Consider the following 14,760-nt stretch of genomic DNA (forward strand, 5'->3'; position numbering starts at 1 on the left):
GAGTCTTCACCCTGTTCTGTAGAGGTCCTCCCTCTCTCTTGCCCCTCCCCTCTCACTCCTAGGCTCCCTCTGCGTGAGGCCAGGATTCATTTTGGCCAGTGTGTGTCGTTCCTGTGCTTCGCAAAACACTTTTCCTTCCTGGCGTGTTGGGTTTCTGTGGGCCTTGACCTCGAAATCTCATGCTACCCCGGGAGTTAAGTTTACACCCTTGAAAAATAGCCCAAACGGACTGCACGCCATCACAGAAGGGCAGACAGAGTGTGGTGGGGACTCAACGCAGATGGGGTGGGATGGCTCCCAAACGAGGCTGTCCTGCACCAGGAAAGCGTTCAAGTAGAGATGTGAGTGTCCCTGAGTGGGGACACCGTAAGGAGCGTTGAAGCAGCCAGCGGGGATCGGAGTCGGGGTGACTTTTGAGATCCCTTCTAACCCTTGTCTTCCATGGCCTTAGGAAGCTCTTGAAAGGGGTAGTTCCTAGTGTGTGTGTGTCTGTGTGTGTGTGTGTGTGAGAGAGAGAGAGAGAGAGAAAGAGAGAGAGAGAGCGACCTTATGTAGAAACACAGTTGGTCCCCGAGATGAATCCCATGTGGCACTGTTGCCTTCTGCTCACCTTCGCCTCAGCGTTCAGAGGATACAGGAGGCCCCAGAGGGTCGTGGGGGTGTGAGGGGCCGCAGGAACGCTGTGGCGGTGGATCCCCCCTGCTGTTCTTCCCCTGGGGGTCAGGTGCACATGCTGGACTTGATGAAACTTGAGGAGTTTGCTTCTTTACAGGATGCTTTTGATGATGTGGTGAAGTATTTTGGAGAAAACCCCAAGACGACTCCACCCTCTGTCTTCTTTCCCGTCTTTGTCCGGTTTGTGAAAGCCTATAAGGTAAATAGGAGTGTGGGGTCCTTTCAAGCCTTCCTTGGTGCTGGTCGTCAAGTGGGTGTCCTCCCAGACCTGCGTCTGCTCTCTGGTCTCCGCTGCTGTGTGGCGGCCTCCCATGTTCCTTCAGGCGGCAGGTCTGGGAGGTCAGCGTGAGTCTGAACATGCTCTACTCCTGTGGGGGCTGCATGTTCCTGGGGCCCTCAGCCCACCAAGCTCCCTGTCTCCAGCCAGCTAGGCCTGCGGTTCAGCCTAAAGGCAAAAGCTCTTGGCTGCCCTTTGGGGCAAGTGAAGACACTCCAGGACCATCCCTTCCTCACTGACTGTTCACTCCTGTGGGGGCAGGGTGAAGGACTTAGAAACTCCAGGCTTCCCATGTGGTTGTTGGACAGGTGAAAGGAGGGGTCTCTGGCCTGTGGCAAGGGTACTGTAGCTGAGGTCAGGGACATCCTGCTTGCGCGTGTCCTGCCCAAGCCATTAGGTCATCTAGACCAATATTTCTCTGGCGTGGACTGAAAGATGGTGCTAGGAAGAATGCTTGCTGTCTGTTTCCTCATCTGGACCAACAGTGGCCCTTCCTTTAAATAGCCTGTTTGACACAATCCAGAGCTATGGTCTTGAAAACGCATGTGACCCAAAGAGGCATGTGTTGGAAGAATTTGTTCCTTGAGAAAGAGTAAGTGGAGGGGGGTGGGGGGAGGTGGTTGTTAGAGGCTGTTAGTGCCCTTAGGAGACATTGCAGGCTGTACGCGCCAAGGTTGTCTAAGTATAACCTCAGTAGCGTTGGTGGAGGAAGGAGGAGTGTGATTATAGGGGAGGAGGGATGAGGCTTTTTTTTTTTTTTTTTTTTTTTAAGATTCTATTTATTTTGAGGGAGAGAACATGAGCAGGTTTGGGGGAAGTGGGAGAGGGAGAAGCAGACTCCCACTGTGCAGGGAGCCTGATGTGGGGCTCGATCCCAGGACCCTGGGATCATAACCTGAGCCGAAGGCAGATGCGGGGGAGCTACCCAGGTGCCCAGGTCATCCATTTTTGAGAAACAACCTCTTGGATACAGTGGGTCACTTCTCTAGCTCCAGAATTGTTCTTTGGCCTTTTTCTGAAATTCAGAAGGTTACATTCTTTATCTGTCAGCATGGCTTCGTGTGGCAGTGATGTCACAAGCTGTTTGCAGAAGGGGAAGGGAGGCTGAACCCAAACACAGGACAGAGACCGTGCGTAGGACGCTGGAGGTGGTCCCTGGTCCCCAGCCACTGCTAACCATGGAGCTCGGGGTTCACTGGCTGGAAATGCCTGTGTCCTGCAGACATTACTCACAGTGATTCTTGTTATGTGCTGGGACCACGTTTCTTCACATAAAAAATTGTGTGTCTGAGGTTTGTAGAGAAAAATATGGGCTATTTTTACATTGTAGAATATGAATTGGGAAGTGGGTCTGGTTGGTCCCAAAGCCCGATACTTCAGCAGGGGTATAGCAAAGGAAAAAACGAAGTTCCTTGGTGATCTGTGTGGGGTGGCACAGGTCAGAGCCTGTCAGTGAGCCCCTTCCACATTGTCATTTCACCCCGTGTCCTGTTAGCAGGCTCCGAGGGGTCTCCGTCAGGCAGCAGCGGTATGGGGTGTTTTACTGGCCATAGATACTGCACGATGAATGACTCCCTGGCTAACAGTGACCTGGGGACCTTTTGGGCAGACACTGGGGTTGTAGGATGTCATCCCTCCTTTTGCTTCCCAAGTCTGAACCAGAATGTAACTTAAGGCGGAAGTAAAGGGGTCCAAAATGCAAACTTTATTCCTGATACTAGCTGGACTGGAGGGTGTGGTGCGTGTCTGTGAGCTTCTACCTGAGCCCTAAACTACATAGCTGACTCTAATGCTTCACAGCGAGACCGTTAGAAGTCTCTTTAGGGAGGCTGGCTTCAAAGCAGAGAATGTGCAAGAGGGCTGAGCAGAGGTGAGCCTGTCTTGATTTCCTATCCCAAACTCATCAGACTAGTCGCTCTGTGGCCCTTGGGAAGGAGTGAGCTGTGGGGTGAGACCCCTTGGAGGAAATAGGAGGCAAGGGAATGGAGGTTTTCCCCTAACAATGGACAGAAGGAGAGGAATCTGAACTCTTGCTTTTGGAAAAACTATAGGTAGGTGGACAGGTTCTGGAAGCAAAACAAGCTTGCATGGAAATCCCAGAGGAGAGCTGCCTGGAAGCAGTGTGAGTGGGGGCGGGGTGGTCCTCAGGAGAGGATTTCTGGACAAGGTACATCATGATTGGTGGATGTTGAGGAGATGTGATAGAGACCAACAGGGAAAGCCCAGATCAGAGTCCCGGATAAGCCCAAATGTAGATCTTGTCCCTTCCTGTCCGCTCTGATGCGTGACTCACCAACATTCTCTTAGGAGCGACTTTAAAATACCTCAATGACTGTCATTTCCACTGACCAATCTTTGGGTTCCTTTGACTTTGCCCAGCAAGCAGAAGAGGAAAATGAGCTGAGGAAAAAGCAGGAACAAGCCCTCATGGAAAAACTCCTAGAGCAGGAAGCTCTGATGGAGCAGCAGGATCCAAAGGTGAGACGTGGCCAGGGCCTGAGACGGCCTCGTCTGAGCCAGCAGGGAACGGGGGCGAATGCCAGACCTGCACACAAGCCTGACGGCTTTCTGCTAGGGCTTGCAAGTGGGGCTTGTGGATTTGTTGTTCCTTCTTTGTTCCGCAAACAGTAGAAAGAGACGAAGAACAGGTGTGTGCAGCTTTTCCGGGCGTACAGAGATCAGGAACTTAAGTCTTGTGGCTGTACAGCAAGGCCACGCCAGATAGCCTGATGAGGACCTGCGGGGGGCCCAGGGAAGGCTTCATGGGGTCGCCCTTGGTACAGCCTCCATGGCTGGCTGCTTTACTCCAAGGAACAGGATGGAGGATTCTCAGGAGGGAAGCAGCTTGGGTGCAGGCCACAAGGGCTGGAGGTCAGGGTGTTCTTCATCCCCATCCTCTGCACCAAAGCTCGAGAAATGGATGGTTGTCCCCAGCTATCTCTTGTGGCCGGACAATCCAGGCTTCCCGCTGCTGCCAGCTGGAGTTCTGCGTGGTTTTCCCAGAAAGTTCTCTCCCTCCCCCCACCCCCCCAGAAGTTTTCTGAGTGTTTCTCTGAGCAGGATGTTGGGATGGGGCTGCTTGTTGGTAACAGAATGCTCAGACACAGTTTGGATCTTCTCAAGCCCCTCGTGGGTGCTGGTCCCACTCATCTCTGCCATCCTTCTTTCTCCTCAGTCTCCTTCCCACAAATCAAAGAGGCAGCAGCAGGAATTAATTGCAGAATTGAGAAGGCGACAAGTGAAAGATAACAGACATGTGTATGAAGGAAAAGATGGTGCCATTGAAGACATTATCACAGGTAAAAGATATTTTCTCCTAGTGACCCGTAGAGACCCCACTGATCCTGCCCATAGTTGACCCCTTCCACAGCTTGTGCTTTTGTTCAGAATTTATGAAGTCTTCAGGTGACTTGATGCAGATCCAGAATTACAGGGAGGGACTCCATGCTAGTGTTGGAAGTAGAGTTCTAGTAGCCTGTCAGAAAAGCCCAGCACTCTCTGAGAACTCTTTCCTCATTATCATTGGAACCCCGCAGATTTCACCAGGCGCTTCCTCCTGATGGTTTTCCACTGTCTTGGGTTTAGTTCCTGCTCCGTTTTCTACCTTGGGGCCCCTCCCACCCACCTACCTGATTAATAAGTACCACAGACAAGGCCCATGCAGGGTTGTGAACTAACCACCGTCAGTGCAGGTTTTTCCAGCATGCTCTTTAAAAGCCTTTTTTACTCATTCAAAGTAACTGAAGACAAGAGGAAATCAGGAGCTAGAGCTTTCGTTCTGATAGGCCAACAGGCTTCTCAGGCTGCTTAGCTGGGAATAAGTAGTGTCTAACCCAGCTTGGTCCTTGTCTGATTAAGTTGTAGCTTAATGCTTGCTGCTTGAATCCATTCTCCAGAGATTCTGCGTTCTCTTACAGTTGGGACAATAGTTGGAGCCACTACTGTCTGTGGCATTGGCTGCAGGTGACTTTCATGTCTGTTGCATATGAATACTGTTTTTTTTTTTTTTTTAGCTTCCAAGATACTTGCTACTTTTTTATTGTAGAGAATTTTAAAAATACGGATTGCAAAAGTACAGAGAACAGCCCAAGGAGTTATCTTTTAACAATTCCCAACTCATGGCCAGTCTTGTTACGTGTCTGCTTCTACCTGCTCCCCATTCCCCAGCCTCTGGGGTTATTCTGAAGCAGATCTAAGACCTACCATTTCATCTAGTTATATTTCAGTGTATGTGTCTTCAAAAGATAAGGACTCTATAATAAAGCAAACAAACATAGCCAGAGTATCATTGTCACCCACCTCCAAAACTAACAACTTTTTAACCTCAAGTACACATTAGTCACATGTCCCCAGCTGTGCTAATTCTTTAAGAATGTAACTCTCCGAATTTTGATTTCTCATTTTTTTGTGAATAGCTTACCATCATAATTAGGGATCCCCAATGCCAAAACCATCATTTTTTTTCACCAGTTCAGACCCAAGGAAATAAAATAGGTACATAGATCACTAACAGGAAGTCAGTAAGAGTTTGTGGCCTAGCGTAAAGCGGTCTCAGTCGTCAGTGGCTAGGTAAGTGGCTGGTAACATGCCTGTGTCTGCATATGGCGCACACACAGTCTGTACGCGCGTGCCTGCCCTCATTCACTCTGCATTGGTTTGCACATGGCCCCTCAGGTAAAGTCCCTCATTGTTGGGCACCTCACTTTGTTTCCCTGGCACGGAGGGAGCTGCTCCGCTCTCAGCAAGACTAAGAGCAGGTCTTTTGGGGCTGAGCACCTATTTGACTCAATGCCGCAATAGGATTAACTTGTCGGGAGAGAAGCATCTAGCCTCGAACAGCAAGAGCTCCTTTTCCAGCAGGCTGTTCTCCATCTCAGTGACCCCTGGCTTGTCAAATGAGCAAAATATACATTTTCTATTTGCCTGATCTCATCGTTAAGCTGCTGTTGGAGGTGAATGAGTATCTGCTTACAGATCCTACAGTTTTTATTCTCTTTAAAATATTTTCCGTTTTCCATCCGCCAAGCCCCAGACTGAGAACTGTTTTAGACTTAATGAACTCACTTGGGTGTACATTGCCTTTCCCCGTCTCCAGGTATGATTAACAAAGCACTAACTGTGTACTAATGTGATAGATCCTGGCTTTTTACTCTCTTCTGTTTGTCTTATTTGGCTGTCATTTTCAATGCAGTGCTGAAGACTGTGCCCTTTACTGCTCGCACCGCCAAGCGTGGCTCTCGATTTTTCTGCGAACCTGTTCTTACTGAGGAATACCATTACTAAACTATTACTCTTTCTCACCCGATGCTCTTAAAAGGTTGCTACAGATTTTTTTACCTCTTATGTCCCTCTGTATGTCTGCTAGGACTCCCCAAGATGCTAGCATGGCATCTCCGTCTCCGCCATGTTGTAGTTTATGTTGCCTTCACACTGCACGGTTTTGCGCGTCTGTCGTACTGTTCACTCACTGCCACTTTCCCTTGTCTGTGAATCCAGATGCCTGTGGTGGTCTGAGTGTGTGTGAGTTGAAATAATAGAATTGCTTGTAGAAATTTTTAGAACAATAGTGTAAATAGAGCATGACTTTTGAGAATTAGCACGAGGATCAGCAGTTGAGTGGTTATAAGGCTTTTGGGCTAGTGCCTTTGAGTGCAAAATGATAGTCATTAATAACATTACATTACATTAATAACTAACAATACCTAACATTTATTGAGCACTTGCTGTGTTTTAATAGGTTTACAGATATTAAACCAGCCTCCTTTCTGTATTCAGTTAGCATGCTTTGATAATAATATGAGCTGTATGCAGGTGCTCAGGAATGCAAAGTGCCCAGAAGTTGAAAAATGATTTGCAGAAAGAACTGTGAACCACACAGTTGTAAATTGGGTCTTTCTTAACTGTCTTATATCATCTATACCATCATCCACAGTGTGGAGCTCACGGTTCAAGCAAGGAACCCTTGGCGCATAGAAGTCTGTATAAGTTGATATAGGCAATCCATAACGTTATACCCAGCCTCTTTTCCTTCTGGGTGTCATGCCCAAGTTCGGTTACCAGCAGTTCCACATTGGAGCAGGGCTGTGAGGCGGAAAGTGAAAACAAAGGCTTTAGGAACTCCCCATAGTTTCTCATTCACACTTCTTCATTGTGACTCTGTTCCATGTCAAATCCAGGGTATTTCTCTTGTGATGAGATGATATCTGGACCTGCTTTTTTGGTTCGGAGGGTGGCATCCAGAAATGCTAATAGCAAAGACCTATTATTGGAAAATGCCACTATTCTTAGGAAAAAAAAATCCCAATATTTTCAAGAAGTAAACTGCTTGCCCTTGGTTTCTGATGGCTAGATAAGAAACCTTGCAGTGTCCAGCTGATTAGAAAAGGGACAAGGGAAGCCCATACTCTAATTAGAAATAGCTATTATGTAACTCCCATGTTGAGATTGACATGGAACAGGTTACGTGTTTGTTTTGTGGCATTAACCCTTCTGTGAGTTATACTTGTTATGTATGTTCCTCTGCTCTGACGATCTCAAGAGGATGTGGTGCGTTGTTGCTTGCTCTGCAGCGTACTTACGCACCCGTGCTTATTAACAAGCTAAACACTGTCATCTGCTCAGCTGATGTTCCTGTCAGTTTTGTGGCTGGACTATCATTCTGGAGCCAAACTTCAAAGCAGCTTGGATTTGGGTGGTCAGAGAGCTGGGTGGGAAGACACTCTGATCTTTCCCTTGTTTTATCTAACACCTCTTGTATTAATGACCTCCCATTCTCCTCCCCTGTTGGCTAACATGCCGGGTGTGTTAAGCACTAAGTTGAATTGCTTTTCATTTTCATCCCATTTTTACTTAACCATCATTTTGTGTTTTTGTTTTTTTCTGTTTAGCCTTAAAGAAGAATAATATCACTAAATTTCCAAATGTTCACTCGAGGGTAAGGATTTCTTCTAGCACACCGGTGGTGGAGGATACACAGAGCTGGCAAGCATCACTTTTTACTTAGCTTCCTCCTCTCTCTGTATGCAGATCAGTGGTTTCAGTCTATGGCTGAGGGTAATACTGGTGAGAGTCTTGACAAGGGAGTAGTTTTTGTAACCTCACATTCCAGTGATGTGAGGCAGAGCCTCTCTGTTGGACTCATTGTGGCCTGCTTCCAAATTAAGTGTGATGGCTTGGGCAAGGGTATTTGCTGATGATTATACTTGCTTTGGGTGCTAGGCTGTCCTTCCCTTACTGTTTTCTTGGCCTCTGAGTTAATCAGTTAACCCCTTTTGATCTGAAGAAACTGAGAGCAAGTCCTGGCCAGGGAACATGATCTATAGCCTTTGAAGAACGATTTGGATCTTCAGACCCAATTGTTCAGAAGACGCAGAAATTATAGAGCTACAAGTCATCCCATACCCTTAGCCAAAAGTGGAATTCTGACCTTGCCTTATCATTCTGGGCAAGAAGCAGAAGCTTCAGAGGATTAGGGCATGTAAAAAACTATTCTTCCCTTGAATTTAGAGTGAGGCAGGATGACCAATTGCAAGGAGTCAGGATTGGTGGGGACTATGCTGAACCTGAGAGCATGGGTCTCAGCACTCACTCAGCTCATTTCTTTTTGCCATGTGAAAATTTGGGCTCGGTATTGCCAGACCCTCCAGTTATCCAAGGGAGGTCAGAAACCCTCTTTTTAAGTATTATCTATTAAAAGATCAGGATATTGTATTTAAAAGTATAAGTTGGGATCTAAACATTTTGTAGGCCAGATATGGCCCATTGGCTCCATTTTCAAGCTACTGAGTAGGTAAAGGAATAAAAAATTCTGTTGTTTGTTTCCCCTTTCAAAGATAGAATGTTTCCTAACAGAAGTCAACAATGTGAAGGGAAATAAATACTAAGTAAATGAAACAGTGGGGTCGGGGGGGCGGAGAGTACACAGCCTACCCTGACCCAGTCAGAAGCAGCTTACCTGCTGGCTGGGCTACCTACCTTAAGTATTCATTAAGAAAGCATGATTTCTTATTAAGAATGTTTACATAGAATAAAATGTCTTTGTTCAGCCCACTGTATTCTGCTAGAACAGTGCCTGCTTGAACCAGTATGCAGTGGTTGAGTCATTCATTCAACAAGGGTTTTTTGTTTTTTTTTTTAATTAGGCATTTTTAAACATTCTGTGCATTTGCAGTACAAATTGGAGAATGCCGGAAGGCCCAAATAACTCTCCCCTCTAATGAAAAATAGGAAGTACTGGGTGGCAGGAGACAATGTACAGGAATGGAGTATTATTTTGATTTAGTGATTATTTTTGTTTAGTGATTGGGCATTGCGTTTCACAAAATAAAAAAAGACCTCAGCTAATACTAGCTGAATACAAATAATGGGACCTCTGCCTGCAAAATAAACATTGTATCCTGTGATTAAAATTCCAGATAAGATATGATAGGGCAGTTGGTTTATTAATTTTGCAGCTTAAAATTCATTACAATTATTGATATTCAGGTTTCCAGTTTAAAAAAAAAAAAAGGACAGAACTAAGCCAAGGCTTTTTCCAATTGGAGAAACATTTCAAAATAAGACTCCAGCTAGATTCTCTGGCCAGTGACAAGAACAGTTGCCTTTCCTATATATTTTTCTAAAAAGTTCCAGAATCACAGCAGTATTACATCCTGCTTTAAATATTGAGGGCAAAGTACATGTCTTTGGCTCAAATACTCAATGAGTTTTAAGGACCTGTTAGCTGACTCTTCTACACAAGCTGCTTTGATTGGCTGCCAGCTGACCTTTGTCTTGCTTAGACACGTGGTACCAAAGCTTGCGATTCTCTGACTGATAGTCTCCTCTTTACAGATCTTAGAAACCAACCATACAGACGAGCCGATGCGGTGAGGAGAAGTGTCAGGCGGCGCTTTGATGATCAGAACCTGCGTTCTGTTAATGGTGCCGAGATAACCATGTGAACCTGAGACCTGCCTGTATGAGTAGAGAGTATATGTGAATGACTTTCCACATGAACTTTATGTGCAACCATGTAACCGCAACCTTGAACATTGATAAAATATTTTAAGGGCTCAGATTTAGCAAACACATAGGAATTTAAAAATGACGGGCTCTCCTTTCAACCTTTGTTAACAAGTGCCTAAAAGTGGAAGTACCTGCTCAGATTAATCAAAGCAATAGGGTTTGATTTGATTAGGTATCTTTTTACACCAGTGTATTACCCAATTTTTTAACCAAAATGTAAATTTCGTATTACACTCATTATCTGCCATTGTGATTGTCCCATGATGGCACACCCTGGTTTCCTGATAAGTTGTAAATAACATGGATGCAACTGCTGTGGGTTTCCTTTGCTGAGATGTCTTTTAAGGAAAAAAGTTGCTTTTGTGTTTTAGACATACCCATCAACTTTGTTATTTTTAAGAGCTTGCAACCTGGAAGAAGGAAAGTCACATAAGCTCCTGTCCATAACCAAGCTCCTGTCCATAACCAAGCCCCAGCCAAGTACAAACAGGATGCATTGCAGTGGCACAGATGTCACTCAACTGTCTCATTTTACATTCTACACTGCTGTACTCGGGTAGGACACCCTGTGAGTTCACCAGAATGAATGCAAGGATATGATGGCATACAAATTTGTGTTAAGATTTTTTTGCAGTACTGTGTTCTTCAGCTAGAGGCAGCTTTTAAAATAATAATAATGCAGATGTATTTATTAATTAGCACTAAAATTAACATCTCAGTAATCAGTATTAGGATTTCTGAGGACCATTATGGGCCTATCTTGAGAACAGAAATTGGTGCCTTGCTAGCCAGGGAGGAGTTCACTAGCTCTATCAAGCATTTCAAATTACTTCCGCTAGCTAGTAGTGTAGTTAACCTAGCCTTATTCTCCTGACAATCGCAGCGCCGACCCCCCCCCCACCCCCGCTTTTTGTAAACTGGAGGTGTATTTGGAATCATTGCTTTATGGGGAATTGCAAACTAAATTGCTTGAAATATTCACATTTGGATTAAGCTTAAGTGATACATAATAGGACTAAATGGCCTACTAAGCCACTGTTATTTTTCCTTCTTCTCTGGCAGGGCACTTGATCCATTCCAAAGTCAAAAACTGGACTAAAGCTGATTTGTACTTTACATAATATACACTCTGCTTCTGGCTTATTTCTTGGTACATCAATATATTAATTGTAAAGTTTATTGTATAGTATTTAACCACTGAGTTTCTTATTTTATGTTGTGCTTATGTGAACCCCTTGGTGAAGGTCCCATTTTCCTTGGATAATGTGTAGTTTTATGATCTCTTTTTAAATGTACAGATATTTTGCTATAAAATTGGTGCAGTTTTTTATGGTTTTTACACTTTAATTCCCACCTAAGCCTCTGGGTAATATTGTAAATATTGTTTAAAAATGCATCAGCCTGTGCTATACAATCTGAATGTTATTTTAACTTATAGGTTTTTTTTAATATATATATTTAACTACAAGGACAGTTTAGGGATCAGTTACATTTCACTTTAGCATACCTATTTACAAAAAATTACTTTTAAAACTGCCACCTGCTAGCACATTTTCATAAATGTGTACTTTAAAAAAGAACATGCCAAGATTTTGTCTGTTAACATTGATTTTGATTAAAAAAACAATTTGACCATGATACAACACAAGTAGTTGGCCCTTTATGACAGGCTGCTTTCCAAAGCTCAATGCTAATAAGCATATATTAAAATAATTGCCTATTTATTAATCAAAAAATAGACAATAATGTTGGCATGTTCTTTTCTGTTTATTAATGGGCTTGCCTTCTTAGCAATATTAGAAATGTTTTATAAAAAAGCAATTCATGTTACTTTTCTGGTCTTTTCATGACATATGAGCAAATAAACTATTTACACTACTATCCGGTAATATGTGTAGTCTTTCAATGACATACTTTAATGGGGGGGGGGGGGAGGCGTGGGAAGGGTTTACCAGTGTTACATACTTTTCTAAGAAGTTATTTCTTACTGATACACTCTTGATCACTTGCTGTATGGAATGTAAGAACCTAACAGATTTGGTAGTGAGGGATACATCTCCAAAATTGTACTTACCAATTTATTGCTTCCAGAGAAACACTGGTGTTTGTTGAAGATGTTACTCCCCACCCCCCGAATTTGTTTTAATGAGGATGTTGTGTGTATACGGATAGGTTACGTGTGGACTGCACAGACGTAACCCTGCAACAACTACATTGGTTGGCAAGGTATGTACAAGCAGTTTGGCCTCCACTGCCCAACCAAACATGCTGATATTTTTAATTGTTAATTCCAAATCATCAGACTGTGCAACATTCAGTATATTTTTAGGAAAGCAAGGAAATTTGGTATTTTAGAAAACTGTCCAAGTGGCTTAACAACTGTTTAAAAACATTCTAAGGATTTTATTTGAGAGAGAGGGAAACACAAGTGGGGGGGTGGGGGAGGAGCAGAAGGAGAAGCAGACTTCCTACTGAGCAGAGGAGCCTGAACTGGGGCTTCATTCCAGCCCCCTGAGATGACCTGAGACGAAGGTAAGTCACCCAAGCACCCCTCAAAACTTTCTTAGGCACGAATAAAGTTTAATTGTTGTATTAAGCCTTTGTTACCAATTCAGCGCTCTTCTTACTATACCACAGTTATACAATGTTGTTGAAGCTTTATTTTATAAAGAGGGGGTAAAGTTAAATTCTAGTTAGTAAAATTCTCTAGTTTGTGCCTCATGGTAAAAGAAATAGTATCTTTAATATTCTACAAATTCAAAACGTTTTCAAAACCAAAGCACAGCAATAAGTTAAAATGAGACAGGTATGGGTGGGGCATTATATACCCTTAATATCCACTTTTTTAAGAATTTATTTAACAGAGATCACAAGTAGGCAGAGAGGCAGGCAGAGAGAGAGAGAGAGGAGGAAGCAGGCTCCCTGCTGAGCAGAGAGCCTGATGCGGGGCTTGATCCCAGGACCCTGAGATCATGACCTGAGCCAAAGGCAGAGGCTTAACCCATTGAGCCACCCAGGCGCCCATTAATATCCACTCTTAATTACCAGCGACTTCAAAATAATATCTTTATTCTCAACTCCCAATCCTCTAAAACATCTAAATTCTAAAATTCATTGATTGCCCAAGGGACCCTGATGACTCAACAATGCTTAGCACAGGAGGGGACTTGATACCCATCAAAGACTGTGTGGTTCAACATACTGGATTTTGTAAAATTACCTTTTTAGACTGCAAGATACACGTTTTTTTTTTTTTAAGATTTTATTTATTTACTTGACAGAGATCACAAGTAGGCAGAGAGAGAGAGGGAAGCAGGCCCCCTGTTGAGCAGAGAGCCCGATGCGGGACTTGATCCCAGGACCCTGAGATCATGACCTGAGCCGAAGGCAGTGGCTTACCCCACTGAGCCACCCAGGCGCCCCGCAAGATACACTCTTACGATAGCTTTACAATGGGCATACCTATTAGTTTTAATATTTGGTAAAACAGCTCTTAGCCCTAAGACATTTTTAAATTTGATCAGCTCAGTATATGCAAAAGGATTAATCTGATAGTTTTAAGAGAAATGAAAAACTAATACCTGATCTAATTCCAAGAAAAAAATTCAAAGCAAGAAACAAATGCAAAAAGTGTAGATATACTTTCTTTGATCTAGTTTTTTATAGAGGCAAGTTTTACACTGAGGAAACAGAATGCGGGCCTCTAGCATCTCACAAAAGAACTGCATAGGAGGGGTGCTTAAAGGAAAAAGCGGACACAAATCCAACTTAGTAAAAGATGATCTTTTCTAATAAATTATATTTATTTACAAAAGGTCTAATTTTATATAGCTATTAGGTTCCTTACATCAGAACAATATATAAACAGAAGAGAAAATCTGGTAATTACAAACACAGAAAATAGAAAATTGTTCCCCCTTATCATTACTCACCTTTCAGAACAAATCTTCTGTTAAGTTGTAGAGAGGTAGGCAAGAGACCAAACCTACCAAATTTCAGGCAGGACGAAAATAAAGGTATATTTATATAGAGACATTTTAGATGCCCCAAGGAACAGCATAAAAGGGCATCAAGAAATGGCTTAGTTGGATTATGATCTGATTAGGCAGCCACTCTATTTCAGTCTATGAATGAAAACTGGGGTGGGGTGGGGGTTAGCTAGTTCCCCTGAAATGCAAACATCAACCTAGGCCGTAACACCTGGGGCACTTACCAATCATTAACAGTAACGAGATGACCTTGAAGTGTAAATTATATTGAGTCAAGCAATTTTTATATAGCCAGTTTTTTTTTTTTAAAGCATAGAAAATCTACAATTAAGGAACTTATGCAAGGGAGACACGCTAAATAAAGGAAGGGCTAGGGGAAGTGTGTGGGTACTTGCAGCAAAATCATCTCACTTCCCATACCTCACCCTTGTTGGAAATAGCCTGAAATGATTAGTTCTCAATTTAGAATTTGGGGATTTTGTTGCTGTTTCCAAGCATGGCCTTTAACACTAACTCTGACCTAGCTAAACATTAGCTCTTCAAACTTAAGGTTACTACTTTTAAACTATTATGGTATCTTAATTTATGAATATGAAAAGCTACATTTCAAATCATCACAAGGGATTTCCTTTCCTACTCAGAAACCACACGGAAGTTGTATGTTCTCGCTAACAAGCTTTTGGAAATTTCTGTAGTAAAAGTTAAGATAAAGCCACTAGAAGTCATCTTCAGTGGTGCACTTCAATTATGTATGTGGCTTTAGTTGTGGGTTAGCACAGTTTATTGTGATGATGCTTTTTCAAGCCATATAAT

General features: G+C 43.5%; 1 protein-coding gene across 11 annotated transcripts in view; it reads left to right on the top strand.

Moving 5' to 3' along the window:
• Window positions 1-11,686, top strand: part of FMNL2 (formin like 2) — a 316,452-nt gene extending 304,766 nt beyond the window's left edge. For 5 of the 11 annotated variants that reach the window (XM_046019155.1, XM_046019164.1, XM_046019158.1 and 2 more), the window contains 4 exons: window positions 773-874; window positions 3,332-3,430; window positions 4,128-4,251; window positions 9,785-11,686. In XM_046019155.1, the coding sequence (XP_045875111.1) occupies window positions 773-874; window positions 3,332-3,430; window positions 4,128-4,251; window positions 9,785-9,894 (435 nt within the window). In that variant the 3' untranslated portion in view covers window positions 9,895-11,686. Of the gene's footprint in view, window positions 1-772; window positions 875-3,331; window positions 3,431-4,127; window positions 4,252-6,143; window positions 6,270-7,839; window positions 7,934-9,784 lie in introns of all 11 variants that reach the window. The other 6 variants (XM_046019160.1, XM_046019163.1, XM_046019156.1 and 3 more) reach the window with 3 other exon arrangements.
• The last annotated feature ends 3,074 nt before the right edge of the window (window positions 11,687-14,760 follow it).

Source organism: Meles meles, chromosome 9 (assembly GCF_922984935.1).
Source record: "Meles meles chromosome 9, mMelMel3.1 paternal haplotype, whole genome shotgun sequence".
NCBI lineage: Eukaryota > Metazoa > Chordata > Mammalia > Carnivora > Mustelidae > Meles > Meles meles.